The 19,013-nt window shown below is 41.9% G+C and overlaps 1 protein-coding gene across 1 annotated transcript in view; it reads left to right on the forward strand.

Annotated features, from left to right (window-relative positions):
• LOC132820015 (sodium- and chloride-dependent neutral and basic amino acid transporter B(0+)-like) overlaps positions 1 to 19,013 on the forward strand; it is a 113,357-nt gene that overhangs the window by 38,181 nt on the left and 56,163 nt on the right. Inside the window, exons 3-4 of the mRNA XM_060831942.1 lie at positions 4,764 to 4,896; positions 18,370 to 18,523. Of these exons, the coding sequence (XP_060687925.1) occupies positions 4,764 to 4,896; positions 18,370 to 18,523 (287 nt within the window). The remainder of the gene's footprint in view (positions 1 to 4,763; positions 4,897 to 18,369; positions 18,524 to 19,013) is intronic.

Below are 19,013 nucleotides of genomic sequence, written 5' to 3' on the forward strand. Positions count from 1 at the left end.
ATAGCTGACAAAGGAAGTCAGGAAATGTGTCAAAGGAAAAGAGAGAGTCTATAAAGTGGCCAGGAGCGCTCGGAAATCAGAAGATTGGGAAGAGTACAAAAACAAAGAATAACAAAAAGAGAAATAAGAAAGAAGATCAAATGAAGGTAGACTAGCCAGTAATATTAGAACTGGCAGTAAAAGTTTCTTTCAATACATAAGAAACAAACGAGAGGCAAAAGTAGACATTAGGCTGCTTCAAATTGATGTAGGAAGGTTAGTGCTGGGAGATAAGGAAATGGCTGAAGAACTTAATAAGTACTTTGCGTCAATCTTCACAGTGGAAGACACGAGTAATATCCCAACAATTAAGGAGAGTCAGGGGACAGAGTTGAGTATGGTAGCCATTACAAAAGAGAAAATGCTAGAGAAGCTAAAAGATGTAAAAATTCTTAAATCTCTTGGCCTCGATAGGCTACATCCTAGAGTTCAGAGGAAATAGCGAAGGTGTTGGTTGTGATCTTTCAAAGATCATTAGTGTCAGTGAAAGTCCCAGATGATTGGAAAATCGCTGTTGTTCTCCCCTTCTTCAAGAAAGAATCAAGACATAAGATGGAAAATTATAAGCCGATTAGCCTAACCTAAGTTGTTGGTAAAATTCTAGAATCCATTGTTAAAGATGAGACATCTAAATTCTTGGAAGTGCAGGGTCAGATTAGAACAAGTCAGCATGGATTTTGTAAGGGGAGGTTGTGCCTGACAAACCTTTCAATACTTTGAAGAGGTAACAAGTAAGTTAGACCAGGGAAACCCAGTAAAAATAATCTATCTAGACTTCCAAAAGGCCTTTGATAAGGTGCCTCATGAGAGGCTGCTGAGTAAGATGAGCGCCCATGGTGTTTGAGGTGAGCTACTGGCATGGATTGAGGATTGGCTGTCTGACAGAAGGCAGAGAATTGGGATAAAAGGTTCTTTTTCGGAATGGCAGCCAGTGACCAGTAGTGTCCCGCAGGGTTTGGTGTAGGGGCCACAGCTGTTCACTTTATGTTAATGATCTGAATGAAGGGACTGGTGGCAATCTGGTGAAGCTTGACGATCTTAGGAAGTTATGTGGACAGGCAGGTAGTACTGAGGAGGTGGGGAGGCTGCAGAAAGATTTAGACAGTTTAGGAGAGTGGTCCAGGAACTGGCTGATGAAATTCAAAGTGAGTAAATGTGAGGTCTTGCACTTTGGAAAAAAGAATACAGGCATGGACTATTTTCTAAATGGTAAGAAAATTCCTAAAGCCAAAGTATAAAGGGATGTGGAAGTGCTAGTCCAGGATTCTCTAAAGGTTAATTTGCAGGTTGAATCCGTGATTAAGAAAGCAAATGTAATGTTGTCATTTATCTCAAGAGGGCTGAAATGTAAAAGCAGCGATGTGCTTCTGAGACTTTATAAAACTTTAGCTAGGCCCCATTTAGAGTAGTGTGTCCAATTTTGGGCCCCACACCTCAGGAAGGACTCACTGCACTGGAGCGTGTCCAGCGGAGATTCACCTGGATGATCCCTGGAGTGGTGGCCTAACATATGATGAACACTGAGGATCCTGGGATTGTTTAGAGTTTAGAAGGTTGAGGGGAGATCTATTAGAAACTTGCAAGATAATGCATGGCTTAAAAGGGTGGACTCTGGGAAGTTGTTTCCATTAGGTGGGGAGACTAGGACCCGTGGGCACAACTTTAGAATTAGAGGGGTTCAATTCAGAACAGAAATGAGGAGACATGTCTTCAACCAGAGAGTGGTGGGCCTGTGGAATTCATTGCCACAGAGCTCAGTGGAGGCTGGGACGTTAAATGTCTTCAAGGCAGAGATTGATAAATTTTTGATTTCGCAAGGAATTAAGGCCTCCGAGGAGTGTGCAGGTAAGTGGTGTTGAAATGCTCATCAGGTATGATTAAATGGCAGAGTGGACTCGATGGGCCAAATGGCCTTGCTTCCACTTCTATGTCTTATGGTCTGATGGTCTAAAGTTGGAGGCAATTTCTATCATTGTCACTGCTCACCAATTCTTGAAGTCTGGTTTCTTCCGCAAGATCTTGAAGTACTATTCTGCATTCTGGAGTCAGGCTATTTAGAGTAAACGCAAATCAAATCATGGATCCAGTATTGATCCTTGGGATACACCACTGTATATTATCCTTCACTATGACAATAACCAATTCCTATAATTCATTGTATTCTACATTTAAGCCATTTTAAAACACAGTTGGACACAGGTCCTCCTATACCAGAAGCATCAATTTTATTAACCAGTTTTTTTAATGTGTCAAATGTATTTTTAAAATCGATATATACAACATACATTGGATTTCCATCATCAGCATTATCCATTATTTCATTAATAATTCTCAATTAAGTTAGTCAAGTATGATCTGCCTTTTGAAATCATGCTGTCTATTCTCCCTCCATGCTGATGTGCCCCCTTAACTCCATGACCATTTTATTTGTACACTAATCTTTTCTCCGACATAACTGAATACCTTTGAAAATCCAAATTCTTCATTATTTGTAACCAAGAAAGCATCTATCAAATTAATTGAATATGATTTTCATTTAGTAAATATGTATCGTATAATATGTTTGTAATGGGTTGTTAGGTTTCTCTTGATAATAACATTAAAACATTTTTCCATCAATTGATGTCAGCTGCCTGGTCAGTCAGTTCCTATATTCACTTTCCTGTTTTTTTCTTGGAAAGTAATGGTACATTTGCTAATTTCACTGAGACCATTCTAAACCATAGGGATTCTGAAACATATTCACTCATTGGTCCATTATCTCTGTAGATACCTCTTTTCAGATGAGGATGTACCCCTTTCGGTCCTGGGGATCGATTGGCTTTTCATCACTTAGTTTTTTCCAATACTTTTTCACTGCTGATATTAATTAGCTTAAGTTCCCTTTTATTATTAGTTCCTTGGGTATTCTCTCTTTCTGGCCTTGACTTGATATGGCATGAAATGCTGGTGATTTGCAACTATCATACTGTGACACTTTTATTCACGCCTATAACATAAAGATGAAATGTGGGTTATGCAGTACTAAAGAATTCAATAGACTTGTTATAGCTCCTCATATTTACTAGTGTACACTACAGTCACTGACAATTGTGCATTTGGACTCAAGCTCAATAATCAAATGTACTGTAGTATGTTTCTCAGCATGTCATGCTGTAAGAGGCTAGAGGTCAGTAAGATGGAGACTGAGAACTTTGTACCACTATGTCACATGCCATGATATATTGCTGGCATCATGACCATTTTTCGAAATGGTATATCACACATTGATGTTGAGATATAACCTGACATAACCATTTTTTCCAAAGATAAGAGGTCGCAAACAGACAAATGAAACTGTTTTATACAGGTACCTGTTGTCCTTTTAATAATTATAAAAATATATTGAAACAGTATTAACAACATTAATAGAGTCATAGAGATGTACAGCACTGAAACAGACTTTTCAGTTCAACTTGTCCATGCTGACCAGATATCCCAACCCAATCTCATCCCACTTGCCAGCACTGGACCCATATCCTTCCATAACTTTCCTTTTCATATACCCATCCAGATGCCTTTTAAATGTTGCAATTGTACTAGCCTCCACCACTTCCTTTGGCAGCTCATTCCATACATGTATGACTCTTGCATGAAAAAGTTGCCTCTTTGGACTCTTTTATACCTTTCCCCCTCACTCTAAACCTATGCCTTCCAGTTCTGGACGCTTCCCTCCCCAGGGAAAATACCTTGTCTATTTATCCTATCCATGCCCCTCATGATTTTATAAATCTCAGCCTCTGATGCTCAAGGGAAAACAACTGCAGCCTATTCAACTTCTCTCTACAGCTCAAATTCTCCAACCATGGCAACATCCTTGTAAATCTTTTCTGAACCTCGGATAGTAAGCTGATAGGGGGATATGAGTCACTCCTCCTTTGACACACATGCCTTAGGTTGGTTTGACAAAGATCTGCGATCCATTGTCAGATACTATCTACTTTGATATGCCAAATAAACTGACAATAGTAGGAATTATTTAAGTAATGCTTACACTCATCATATTACCAATTCATCAAACAGTTATTAGTTTAGTGAAGTTATCAGTCATGAGGATGTATCCTGCCCGTGCACTATAAGCATGTTAGTTGCTATTTTTCTCCAGTGATTAAAAGGAACATTGTCCAGATGTAGAGGTTGCTGGGGTCGGTCAGTTTTGCCTTTAGCATGTGTCTCTGAGTTGCTAGATTTCCTTATTCATCTCAGACTTTTATCTATTTCATTAAGGAGTGAGGGCGAAGCTGAGGTGGTGGAGGTCAGGTCCCAGATCAGTCACAAACTCATTTAATGGTAGGACAGGCTCAAGGGGTTAAATAGCCTTCCTCTGTTCCTGTATTCATATCTATAGTGAGGATGTCAATGAAGGGGTTCCTGTGCATGGTAAAGCAGTCAATGAATCATTTCTTATGAATGTTGGTTTTTGAATTAAATTAGAATCTGAGGAATTTCATCAGCGTTCACAGTGTGAACAAAATCTTGAAGATCCCTTGTGATGTGGTGGTAATGTCCTTTCAACTGAGCCAGCAGGTCTGAGTTCATTTCCCATCTGCTCCAAAGATATGTAATAACACTTTTCAACAGGATAATTGAAAAATACCTAGACAAAACCTGTTAACCTTATAAGGTGTCTCTGTGCAAAGACATTTGACCTTAGACAAACTGTTTTCTATTGTTATTTTGTTCAGTAAAGTGGCTTTACGCCGTACAAGTTCAATCGATGAGACTGGGGAGATCGTCTGGTATTTAGCCCTCTGTCTGTTTCTGGCCTGGCTAATAATTGGGGCGGTGTTATCAAAAGGAATCAAATCTTCAGGAAAGGTAAATGATTAGTGCTGAGTAGAATTAAAACAGTTATAAAAATACAGATTTCTATAACAATAAAACTAGAGTTTATAAATTATTTGTGAAGTGGCTGGTTTATCTCCCAGGTAATGTTAATAGCGTCTCATTGAAGAGTGGAGATTCATAAAACTTAATTGGCACTTCAGGCCTGAGGGAGATCTGTGGATCTTTCTCCTGAGGAAAAGAACAGCAGTATTCCTGCAATGTCTCCCTCATTTTAAGGATTTCAGTTACTGCTACAGGGACTCTGGGGAATTTTGTTTCCCTCATGCATGTGTTGAACCCTGATCTTTAGCCCAAAAGTACAAATTTTTTGTACTACTACCCACTTCGAATATGAAACCAAACATGCTGTGATGTAAACTTAATGGATAGCAATATAGAACAGCACACCTGTGAAGGTATGTGTTCAGCTTCTCATGTTTGCTTACAAGCTATTATCCCCTTGCATTACTGTTGGTGGTTGGGTTGATGGGAACAGTCTGCGACATAGTAAGTAAAATAGCTTGTTTATAGGTCAGAATGGATTACAATCTCTCCAAAATCTCTCTCTTGTGACAGCAAACTCCCTATCTTTGAATTAAAATCTTACCCTTCGACATATAACTTTTCATGAGTATATATCATATCTTAGAAAAATAATGTATGATTTAATTTCAGTTACAGTACCTATCTCAGTTTCAAATATGTACTCCAGCTGATTATTATTCCTCTAATTCTATTCTGTTTCATTCTCTGCATCGATTAAAATCCTATTGCTTTAATATTCAGTTAAGTTGAATACTTTAAATGGGGAATATGGGAATATCTAATAATTTATTCTGTGCTCAGGTGGTTTATTTCACTGCGACATTACCTTATGTGATTCTGACCATACTCCTGATCTGAGGGCTTACCCTGGAGGGAGCCTCTAAAGGAATTGAATTCTACATTGGAATCCAATCAGACTTCTCCAAACTGGCAGAAGGTCATGTACGTACACGACAATAATCCATAGAATTTCAGTTGCCTCATCAGAATCAAAGTAACATCTTTGACAGTTATAGTATAGCACACATTGAGAGATGTACTTTTGGTCAGCTGACTGAAATCCTGCAGGAGTCTGGACGTGAAGCTGTTCAGGGCTGTACTAACCTTAGACAACACTGATAATACATACCTACCTTGACTCCATTAGAAAGAGGTTTTCTTCCAGGAGACTGCAGATATCAGCAAAGACATGGCACAGAGGTCTGACTGTTGCAAGGCACTATTTATCTGTCAATTGAGGAAGCCAATCCTCTACTTACATACCTTTTGCCAGGCATATATCCCCCTTGGAACTAGGTCTCTGTCTCCACCATGTCTGTGTGATGGAGAGGGATGTGCCTGTCGAGAGGGTTGCTGCTGTTTGTCCTTGTGCTGTTGCTATTGGTATCCCTCCTGTTCCTCATCAGAGATCCCAATTGGACATGTACAAGCTCCCATTCTGCAGTGCTGCTTTATAGCAGGGCAGTTCAGATTGAAATGAGATTTTTGTTTGCATATTTATTCAAGGGATACATCACTGGCCAGACCAGTATTCATTGTCCATCCCTAATTACCTCGAGGGTAGTAGAGGGCAGAAGGGTGTCATACTTGCTATGGATCTTGTACATAATCTAAGGTCTTTTTTTTTGAGATGACTGAAATTATATCCAACAATATATTTAACTTGGCTCTCAGGTACAGTCCTAGGAGTGCAGCGCACTGTCACAGACAGAGAAACAGCTCAGCAGTTTCTGTCTTCAAAAGATTTCAAACTTGACAGCCTCTTTTAGTGAGAAATCTCCACGGTGGTCTCATTTTATTGACTGGCAAATCTGTGCATCAGCTACTAATGCCACTTAAATTTTGATTGGTTATTGATATGGTCAAACTAAAGATCCAACACATTAATGGGTTATTTCACATGAGTGGTTCACAAGAATGATCCTGGGGACAAAGGGCTTGACATATGAGGAGTGGTAGAGGACTCTGGGTCAGTATGGATGAAGCTTAGAAAGATGAGGGGTACTTCATTGAAACTTACGGTATACTGAAAACCTGGATAGATTGGATGTAGAGAAGATGCTTCCTCGTAGTGAAGGGATGACCTTTGAAAATTAAGATGAGGAGGAATTTCTTCAGCTAGATGTTGGTTCATCTGTCGAAGTTATTGCTACATGTGGTTCATCTGTTGAAGTTATAGCCCAATAAAGGCAGCTGCAGAGGTTTGAGGGAGGAGCTGGGTAGAATCGACTGGGAGAGGTGCCTAGCAGGAAAGACAGTGGAACAGCGATGGTAGGAGTTTCTGGAAACACAACAGAAATTCATCCCTAGGAAAAAGAAGCATGGTACACCAAAGTGAATCACTTCACACTTTTCCAGGTTGAACTCCATCAGCCCAGTTCTGCATTCTATCAATGACAACCCACAACAACCCTCCACACAATCCACAACTCTACCAACTTTCATATCATCCAAGTCATTTATAAAAACCACAAAGAGCAGGAGTCCTAGAACAGATCCCTGCAGAACACCATTGGTCACCAAGCTCCAGGCTAAATACTTACCATCTATCACCACCCTCTGTCTTCTATGGGCCAGCCAATTTATATCCAGACAGCCAGATTTCCCTGTATCTCATGCCACCTTACTTTCTGAATGAGCCTACTGTGTGGAACATTATCAAACACCTTGCTAAAATTCATGTATACCACATCCACTGCTCTACCTTCATCAATGTGTTTTATCACATCCTCAAAGCATTCAATAAGTTTGTGAGGCATGACCTGCCCCTCACAAAGCCATGCTGACTGTCTCTAATCAAACTACAATCAATCAATCAAATAATCATAAATCCTCTCTCTCAGAGCACTCTCCAGCATTTGCCCACCACTGACATAATTCCAAGGATTATCCTTTTTCCCTTTCTCAAACAAGTATTTTCCACCCTCTAATCACCTGCTACAATTCCAGTGGCAAATCATCAGCAAAGGTGCAGCAATCTCTTCCCTCACTTACTGTAGTAACCTAAGAATTATCCTGTCTGGACCAGGGGATTTATCTATCCTTATGTTTTTCAAAATTTTCTGCACATCTTCCTTCCTAACATCAACCTATTCTAGCATATCAATCTGTTTCATGCTGTCCTCTGAAACATCAAGTTCCCTCCCAGTAGTGACTACTGAAGCAAAGTATTCATTAAGGACCCTTCAAGTTCCCTTCACTATCCCTGATCGGCCTGACCCTCAATTTGGCCATCCTCTTGTTCCTCACATAAGTGTAGAACGCTTTAGGATTATCCTTAACCTTACCCACTAAAGCTTTTTCATGACCCTTCCTAGTTCTCCCAATAAACCTGTGGAATCTCTTTGGATTATCCTTAACCTTATTTGCCAAAGCTATCTCATTTCTGCTCTTTGCTTTCCTGATCGCCATCTTAAGAATGCCCCTCCCCTCTTTATATTGCTCAAGAAGTTTATTTAAACCAAGTTGTCTCTATCAGACATATGATTCTTTTTTTCTTGACTAGAACCTCAATATCTTTATTCATCTATTGTTCTCTAATCCTACCAGCCTTACTTTTAACTCTAACACGAACTCTGAACTCTCGTTATCTCACTTCTTTTTATTCATTTGTGGGATATGTGGGTGTCGCTAGCTGGGCCAACATTTATAGCCCATCCCAAGTTGTTCTTGAGAAGGTGGTGGTGAGCTGCCTTCTTGAACTGCTGCAGTCCACCTGCTGTGGGTTGACCCACAATGCCTTTAGGGAGGGAATTCCAGGATTTTGATCCAGTGACAGTGAAGGAATGGCAATATATTTCCAAAACTGGAGAGTAAATGGCTTGGAGGAGATCTTGAAGGTGGTGGTGTTGCCCTTGTTCTTTGAGATGAAACTGATAGTGGGTTTGAAAGGTGCTGTCTAAGGATCTTCAATGAATTTCTGCAATAGTTCTTGTAGATCGTAAAAACTGCTGCTCCTGAGCATCATTGGTGCAGAGAGTGGATGGTTGTGAATGTAATACCAATCAGTGGACTGCTTTATCCTGGAAGGTGTCAAGCTTCTTGAGTGTTGTTGGAGCTGCACTCATCCAGGCAAGTGGGGAGTATTCCATCACATTCCTGACTTGTGCCTTGTAGATATTGGACAGTCTTTGGGAAGTCAGGGTTACTCGCTGCAGTATCCCTTGTCTCTGACCTGCTCTTGTAGCCAATGTTTTTTATATGGTAAGTTCAGTTAAGTTTCTGGTCAATGATAACCCCCAGGATGTTGACAGTGGGGGATTTGGTAATGGTAACACCATTGACTGTCAAGGGGTGGTATTTAGATTGACTTTTAGTGGAGGTGGTCAATGTTACTTGCCACTTGTCAGCCCAAACCTAGATATTATCAAGATCTTCTTAAATTTAAACATGGACTGCTTCTGTATCTGAGGAGTCGCAAATGGTGCTCAACATTGTGCAATTATCATCGAACATCCTCACCTCTGACCTTATGATGGAGGGATGGTCATTGATGAAGCAGCTGAAGATGGTTGGGCCTAGGGCTCTACCCTGAGGAACTCCTGCATAAGTGTCCTGGAGCTGAGATGACTGACCTCCAACAACCATGACCACCTTCCTATGTGTCAGGTTTGACTCTAACCACCTAAGAGTTTGCCCCTGGATTCCCATTGATTCCAGTTTTGTTTCTGATCCTTGATGCCACACTCAGTTAGCTACAATTTTGATGTCAAGGCCTGTCACTCTGCCCTCACCTCTGGAATTCAGTTTTTTTTTTCAATGTTTAAACCAAGGCTGTAATGAGGTCAGGAGCTGAGTGGCCCTGGTGGAATCCAAACTGGGCGTCACTGAGCAGGCTATTGCTGAGCAGGTGCTGTTTAATAATACTGTTGATGACACCTTCCATCACTATACTGATGAACAAGAGGAGACTGATGGGGCAATAACTGGACGGTCTGGGTTTGTCCTGCATTTTATTTCCAGACAATTTTCCACATTGTTGGGTAGATGCCAGTGTAACTGTACTGGAACAGCTTGGCTAGGGGAGCGGCAAATTCTGGAGCACAAATCTTCAGTATTAGGTGGCTATTTTGCCTGCCATTGTACCAGGGTTTCAGATATCTACTCAGAGTGGAAAAACTATTTTCAAAGATAGGGGGAGGGTCCAGTGGTAATGGTCTGTGTAGGTAACAGCAAATTACAGAATTTGAAGATTATAACCTTTGGATGATTACCTAACACGCCTGTAAATTAGCATAGGCCAAATCCAATGAGGAAGACAAGTATACTGCTGAAAGCCTGGTGTGGGAGAAATGCACTCTGACCTGTGCGCTATTTGCACTAGGGAAAGGTGCAGCTGTACCATTGGGATAGTCTGAACTGCACTGGGGCCAATATTAATGCAAAGGGTGTCAAACTATCTAGTGGTGTCAAGGAATCAATTGTGATAATTAATGGCATATCAAAAAGCACAGACATGGTAAGAGAGGAATATACAGGCAGCTCCCAGGTCAATTAGTTTATATGTCATTAGCACAATTCAGGACAATGGGAAGCAGCCATTCATAAGTGTAAGAAATGTCAGGTCTTCAAACTTGAAAATCAGTACAGGATCATGTTCATAATTACTCACATTTGTAAGTCCAACATTCTGAAATTGGGGAGCCCCTGTGTGGGATACAACAGAGTTCGTGTGGGTAAGTCTGAGAAGGGTAAAGGAAAGACATTATTGTGTTGAGACAATCGGAATTCAAACATTAGCCGCAGGCATGAAACTGGTTGCTGAATTATCCTTAAAGGAAACATCTGGCAATTACAGTAGGAACAAGTGATGTTGATGAGCAAGTTTTGGTCATGCCTAGCTTAACAGATAACTACAGAATAACGAGAAACGTCTTGTGGTTGGACATGTAAAATGTGATTGGTTAGAAGTAAATGGGATGATAAGTGGACACTAAGGATTGGGTAAGCAAGAGAGCATAGAATGGAGAAATAAAGTATAAGAATGTGAGGCAAATACAGATAGATCTGCTTTGCATCACCTTGCTATGTACCATTAACACCATGCTTCTGCAATAAAGATTTCAAGAAAACATCGTGTAGATCCCTGCCTGGTTATTCCTACTATCGGGGACATGAGTATCCAACAACTAGGCGTAGTCAGCAGGATCGCAAAAGGATAAAGGGGAAGAGGTTTTGAAAATCATTTCAATCTAATCGTCACCGAGAGGTAAGGACTCTTCATGTAATAAACATCCAAAGCGGGGAAGTGGTGGTCTGAGATTTTCCCTGTCTGACGCGATCTGAAACTACTAGACAGTTTCGATCTGAGACATAGGACAGAAAAAGGAGAGCCATTGTCTGACTCTTTAGAGAGTCTATTTTGGTTCAAATCTAACCTGAAATCCAGGGATAATGTCTAAATTTGAACTACCTACCAAAGTTAAAGGTGGTCAGGCACCACCTGACATTGTTGTGGATGAAGTCTTGTAGAAATTCAGGGAACATATTGAACAACAACTTGACCATCCTACGACTATGACTAAAATTTGTCTAAAGTATGGAACCTCCATGGGCAGTGGTCCCTGGATGATATTAAATGGGTCTGGGGAAAGACTACCCATATAAAAATAAGAAAAAAAAATTGCTGGTCACTCTGTGTAATACAACAACTCAGATAGAGACAAGAAATAATTGAAAAATTGAATTATGATAGAGAAATTCATAGTCTAAGAGAGGAAATAAAACCTGTTTGAGAGGAATTAAAAACCACAGAGAAAGAATTGTCACAAACTCAAAAGGAATTAGAACAATTAAAACTACGTCACACACATCACCTCCTCCCTATGTGATTGCCCCATTGTTCCAAAACCCTTGCCTCAACCAGCCCCTCCAGGTGATGGCCCAGATAAGATTCGTACTATCAGTGGTGCCCACTGCCCTGAGGGAAGTTCTGACACATCCATCAGTTCAGAAGATAAGAGGCACCCCCTGTTGTTATGAGGCCTGTATGGAGGAAACGACAGAAGAGAAGAAAAGTAAAGATTGAGGGAGAGGTTTGGGATAAGATATAAATTTATCCAATTTTAATCCATGAGACAAACGAGTTGAAAGTAGGCCCAAAGAATTGCCACACCTGATGAGGGGAGGTATGAAAACATGGAAAGGGTTAGAAAAACTCAAGAAAATATCTACCTGACAGTCTATGGATGGAGTTCTAATCTTGTTTGCCACAATGGGGAACATTGCAGGACAAACATTGTACTGCACGGTTAACAACCACATGGGACAGGAAGGACAGACTTTAAATCACAGTTGGCAGGCAATCCACAATTGGCTGCAAAAATTTGGACCATCTAAAACTGATTGGAGTAAAAAACCTGCATGTCAACAGAATGGAAGTGAAGATGTTAAAAACTTTGCAGAAAGATTTGTTGATGTCTGGATCAAGCTTCCTGGTCTCGCTCCTCATAACAATCCAGAGAAAGAGGACGAACTTTGGTCCTATAAAGGCTGCTTTCGGAGCAGCCTTACAGCCTGAACTAGCTAAGATGTTAAAAGTACAATGTCATGATTTGGATAAAAGCTCACCCACTTGTGGTGAAGTAATAGAGGAAGCTGATCGTCTGGGGGCAAATATAGAATTGAAGCTCAGAGCCATGCAGACCATAGAGGCTCCTAACACTGAGAAAAACCCAGGGAAGTGCGACAGTTGTGGAAAAGAGGGTGATTTGGCTAAAAGGTGCAACTTAGAAAAGGGAAATACTGACAAAACAGGCCCCCAAACTGGATAAGAAAGAGTCTGGATGGGAGAGGTTGTCCTTGAACGAGCATCTTATGTTATTGGAACAGCTCCAGCGCTGTACTTAACTTCAGATAAAAGAACTCATTAATAAAAAACTAGAGCAACCCATCACCATCTTTGAGCCCATTATTTTCACGGCCATCGAGAACCATTTGGATAGCTGCTATATTTTGATGGGGTGGGTGATAGGAAAGTTGACTGCCTTTTTGACATTAGTGCAGAACTAACATGTTTACCCTTGATTGAAGGACATAATTTACCTTTGGAGGGATAGCGGAGAACTGCTGTAGGAGTAGGGGGGAAAGAACTAAGACTTGAGAAAACTAAGCCTCTGCCAATAAGATTGAAGCCAACGAGATTTTTACATCTGTATGGGTTAGACCCATACCACAGGCCCTATTAGCGATAGATGTTACACTTTGAGATGCTCCAGGGAAAACAGCCCCAGCCTGTTCAGCCTCTCCCTATAGCTCAAATCCTCCAAACCTGGCAACATCCTTGTAAATCTTTTGTGAACCCTTTCAAGTTTCACAACATCTTACCGATATGAAGGAGACCAAAATTGCATGCAATATTCCAACAGTGGCTTAATCAATGTACTGTGTAGCAGCAACATGAGCTCCCAACTCCTGTACTCAATACTCGGATCAATAAAGGAAGGCATACCAAATGTCTTCTTCACTATGCTATCGACCTGCAACTCCACTTTCAAGGAGCTATGAACCTGCACTCCAAGATCTCTTTGTTCAGCAACACTCCCTAGGACCTTACCATTAAGTGTATAAGTCCTGCTAAGATTTGGTCTCCCAAAATGCAGCACTTCGCATTTATCTGAATTAAATTCCATCTGCCACTTCTCAGCCCATTGGCCCATCTGGTCAAGATCCTGTTGTAATCTGAGGTAACCTTCTTCTTTGTCCACTACACCTCCAATTTTGGTGTCATCTGCAAACTTACTAACTAGACCTCTTATGCTCGCATCCAAATCATTTATGTAAATGACAAGAAGTAGAGGACCCAGCACCGATCATTGTGGCACTCCACTGGTCATAGGCCTCCAGACTGAAAAACAACCCTCCACCACCACCCTCTGTCTTCTACCTTTGAAACAGTTCCATATCCAAATGGCTAGTTCTCCCTGTATTCCATGAGATCTGACCTTGCTAACCAGTCTTCCATGGGGAACTTTGTCGAACACCGTACTGAAGTTCATATAGATCACATCTACCATTCTACCCTCATCAATCCTCTTTGTTACTTCTTCAAACAACTCAATCAAGTTTGTGAGACATGATTTCCCACGCATAAAATCATACTGACTATCCCTAATTCGTCCTTGCCTTTCCAAATACATGTATATCCTGTGCCTCAGGATTCTCTCCAACAACTTGCCCACCACCGACTTCAGGCTCACTGGCCGCCTTGCTGATCTTTGAGGGGCCCTCCTCTCTCCCTTGTTACCCTTTTGTCCTTAATGTATTTGTAAAAACCCTTTGGATTCTCCTGAATTCTATTTGCCAAAGCTATTTCATGTCCCCTTTTTACCCTCCTGCTTTCCCTTTTAAGTATACTCCTACTGCCTTTATACTCTTCTTAGGATTCACTCGATCTATCCTGTTTATACCTTACATATGCTTCCTTCTTTTTCTTAACCAAGTCCGCAATTTCGTTAGTAATCCAGCATTCCCTATACCACCAGCCTTTCCTTTCACCCTAACAGGAATATACTTTCTCTGGATTCTCATTATCTCATTTCTGAAGGCTTCCCATTTTCCAGCCGTCCCTTTACCTGCGAACATCTACCCCCAATCAGCTTTTGAAAGTTCTTGCCTAATACTGTCAAAATTGACCTTTTTCCAATTTAAAAATTCAACTTTTAGATCTGATCTATCCTTTTCCATCACAGTTTTAAATCTAATAGAATTATGATCGCTGGCCCCAAAGTGCTCCCCCACTGACACCTCAGTCACCTGCCCTGCCTTATTTCCCAAGAGTAGATCAAGTTTTGCACCTTCCCTAGTAGGTACATCCACATACTGAATCAGAAAATTTTCTTGTAATGCGCTTAACAAATTCCTCTCCATCTAAACCCTTAACATTATGGCAGTCCCAGTCCACGTTTGGAAAGTTAAGATCCCCGACCATAGCCAGCCTATTATTTTTGCAGATAACTGAGATCTCCTTGCAAGTTTGTTTCTCAATTTCTCTCTGACTATTAGGAGGTCTACAATACAATCCCAGTAAGGTAATCATCCCTTTCTTATTTCTCAGTTCCACCTCAATAACTTCCCTGGATATATTTCCAGGAATATCCTCCCTCAGCACAGCTGTAATGCTATCCCTTATCACAAATGCCACTCCCCCTCCTCTCTTGCCTCCCTTTCTATCCTTCCTGTAGCATTTGTATCCTGGAACATTAAGCTGCCAGTCCTGCTCATCCCTGAGCCATGTTTCTGTAATTGCTAGGATGTTCCAGACGCACATTCCTAATCATGCCCTGAGTTCAGCTGTCTTCCCTGTCAGGCCCCTTGCATTGAAATAAATGCCGTTTAATTTATTAGTCCTATCTTGTCCCTGCCTGCCCTGTTTGACTCGCTTCTATTCTCAACTGTACCCATCTCAGATCGACCTCTTTCCTTACTATCTCCCTGGGTCCCACCCCACTAACCCCCACCTTATTAGTTTTAATCCTCCCGAGCAGCTCAAGCAAATTTCCCTGCCAGTATATTAGTCCCCTTCCAATTTAGGTGCAATCCGTCCTTCTTGTACAGGTCACTTCTACCCCAAAGGAGATTCTAATGATCCAAAAAAACTGTGAATCCTTCTCCCATACACTGGCTCCTCAGCCATGCATTCATCTACTCTATCCTCCTATTCCTTCTCTCACTAGCTCATAGCACTGGGAGTAATGCAGATATTACTATTCTTGAGGACCTCCTTTTTAAATTCCTGCCTAATTCTCTGTAACCTCCCTTCAGGATCTCAACCTTTCCCCTTCCTATGTCATTGGTTCCAATATGGACAATGACCTGTTGCTGGTACCCCTCCTCCTTGAGAACATTTTGCACCCTCTCTGAGACATCCTTGATCCTGGCACCAGGGAAGCAACACACCATTCTGATTTTTTGCTGCTGGCCACAAAAATGCCTGTATATACCTCAGACTAGGGAATTCTCTAACACAATTGGTCTCTTGGAGTATAATAGGTGAGTGGGGGAGGTGTTGAAGGTGATAGGTCAGGAAGGAGGGTCGAGTGGATAGATGGAAAAGAAGATAGGCTGGTAGGACAAGTCATGGGGTCAGTGCTGAGCTGGAAATTTGGAACTGGGGTGAGGTGGGGGAAGAAGAAATGAGGAAACTGTTGAAGTCCACATAAATACATTGGGGTTGAAGTGTTCCGAAGCGGAAGATGAGGCATTCTTCCTCCAAGCATCGGGTGGTGAGTGAGCAGCGGTGAAGGAGGCCCAGGACGTCCATGTCCTTGGCAGAGTGGGAGGGGGAGGTGAAATGTTGGGTCACAGGGCAGTGGGGTTGATTGGTACAGGTGTCCCAGAGATATTCCCTAAAGTGCTCTGCAAGGAGGCGTCCAGTCTTCCCAATATAGAGAGGACCGCATCGGGACCAATGGATACAATAAATGATATTGGTGGATGTGCAGGTAAAACTTTGATGGATGTGGAAGGCTCCTTTAGGGCCTTGGATGGAGGTGAGGGAGGAGGTGTGGGCGCAGGTTTTGCAGTTCCTGCAGTGGCAGGGAAAGGTGCCAGCATGGGAGGGTGGGTTGTAGGGGGGCGTGGACCTGACCAGGTAGTCACGGAGGAAATGGTCTTTGTGGAAGTCGGAAAGGGGTGGGGAGAGAAATATATCCCTGGTGGTAGGGTCTGTTTGGAGGTGGCGGAAATGTCATTGGATGATTTGGTTTATGCAAAGGTTGGTAGGGTGGAAGGTGAACACCAGAGGGGTTCTGTCCTTGTTACAGTTGGAGGGGTGGGGTCTGAGGGCAAAGTTGCGGGATGTAGACGAGATGCGTTGGAGGGCATCTTTAACCACGTAGGAAGGGAAATTGGAAGGAGGCCATCTGTTGTGTTCTGTAGTGGAACTAGTCCTCGTGGGAGCAGATATGGCGGAGGCGGAGGAATTGGAAATACAGGCTGGCATTTTTGCAGGAGTTAGGGTGGGAAGAGGTGTAATCCAGGTAGCTGTGGAAGTCGGTAGGTTTGTAAAAAATGTCAGTGTCAAGTCGGTCGTCATTAATGGAGATGGAGAGGTCCAGGAAGGGGAGGGAGGTGTCAGAAATGGTCCAGGTAAATTTAAGGTCAGGGTGGAATGTTTTGGTGAAGTTGATGAATTGCTCAACCTCCTTGCAGGAGCACGAGATGGTGCCAATGCAGCCATCAATGTAGCGGAGGAGGAGGTGGGGAGTGGTGCTGGTGTAATTACGGAAGATGGACTGTTCTACGTAGCCAACAAAGAGACAGGCATAGCTGGGGCCCATTCGGGTGCCCATGGCTACCCCTTTGGTCTGGAGGAAGTGGGAGGATTCGAAGGAGAAATTGTTAAGGGTCAGGAGCAGTTTGACCCAATGAATGAGAGTGTCGATGGAAGGGTACTGTTGGGAACATCGGTAGAGGAAGAAACAGAGGGCTTGGAGGCCCTGGTCATGGTACCCCAGCTGACTGTGAGGGAACTGAATGGGATTTTTAATTTTCCCAACAGCAAATCCCCTGTGTCTGGTTCACTCTGACAAAGTCCTTTGAAATCTCAAGACTTCAAAATATTGGCGCTGCATTCAGCCTCAATCTGAATGGTCACTCAATAGTCAATCTTTGAATCTTTCTGATAATTGTATGGCAGGCAGGGATAGTAGGAGAGATTCCTGGTCAATTGGAAACATTGAGGTAGCTGCAGAGTAACAGCCACCCCACGGTGAAAGCTGCAGACGCTGATTCATGCCATGGCCTCTCTCTATATTGTGTGACCTCCTCATTTCAAAGCATTGGTGAGAAATATGTGATGCAAAATAGATATATTCTGACATTGAGTATTCTGAAACAAACCTGAAATTCTATTATTTTTAGTGTGGAGATTGCATCAGAAATAGTCAGGAAATGTGGACATCACCCAGACCTGAGCAACTAGATCTTGCCCTTTTGGGCACATCTTGTCATTCTCACCAGTCATTTACTTGGTGAAAGGCTGAACAGTTCTTAATGACAGTCCTGGAATTTTGGAAAGATAGAACATCTTCAGGCAAGATTTGCTCCTTAAGGTTTACATCCAGCTCCTGAGCAAGCGAAGGAAGTATTCATGGCTGTCTGAAGATGGACCAGAGGGAGTTGGCTTTATCTGAATTCTCACAGAATGAACAGAAAACACACTCTCCAATAGATACAGTGAGTATTTTAGCAAAACATGAAATTACACTCATGTAAAATCCTGAGAAGTGCTGATTCTTTGGGGATTTTAGCTTTTGTGAACTGCAGTCATCCGTCTTGTTTCCAAACTACTAAGTGATTGCTGTTAACTGGGGAATGAAGAAATGTTTTTACAGTGGGGAAGAGTTGAACTAAGTGCTTAAGTTTAGATTGAAAAAAAATCTACTTTCTAATTCAGTCAATTCCTTTCTTTGCCCCAAGAGTGCTGCCAATCCAGCAGTGAACAGAAATGATGAAAATGTGAAGAGAGGTAACTGGTCCTCGAAGACTGACTATTTGCTCTCGATGATTGGCTGTGCTGTGGGTCTAGGCAATGTCTGGAGATTCCCTTACCTGGCTTACAAAAATGGAGGAGGTACTGTCTGGAATTTGAATTAAGGGGATAGAAATGCAGAGGGAGCATTTCAATGACCTTTAAGGACTGTTGGCTTGGATATTGCTCTTGTCAGTGCTTCCCATCGTAACAATTGATGTGGAGGTGCCGGTGTTTGACTGGAGTAGGCAAAGTCAGAATGCAACAACTCCAGGTTATGATCCAACAGGTTTAACCTTCACCTGATGAAGCAGCAGAACCCCAGAAGCTTCTGATTTTAAATAAACCTGCTGGACTATAGCCTGGTCTTGTGTGTTTTCTGACATCCTAACAATTGTGCAGGGGTTAGAAATGTTACAGTCTGGACATGGCACAGTTAAATACTAAAGTGCAAAGTGGTGGTTGAAATTAATTCAAATGACTTTTGAGCAAATCAGATTGTCTCATTACAGGTTGTAGTTTGAATCTGTGGCCCATTTTTCATCAGGAGTAAAAGGCATTATACTTTTATACCTTTAAATACTTTATATTG

The sequence above is a fragment of the Hemiscyllium ocellatum genome, chromosome 11 (assembly GCF_020745735.1).
Source record: "Hemiscyllium ocellatum isolate sHemOce1 chromosome 11, sHemOce1.pat.X.cur, whole genome shotgun sequence".
Classification (NCBI taxonomy): domain Eukaryota; kingdom Metazoa; phylum Chordata; class Chondrichthyes; order Orectolobiformes; family Hemiscylliidae; genus Hemiscyllium; species Hemiscyllium ocellatum.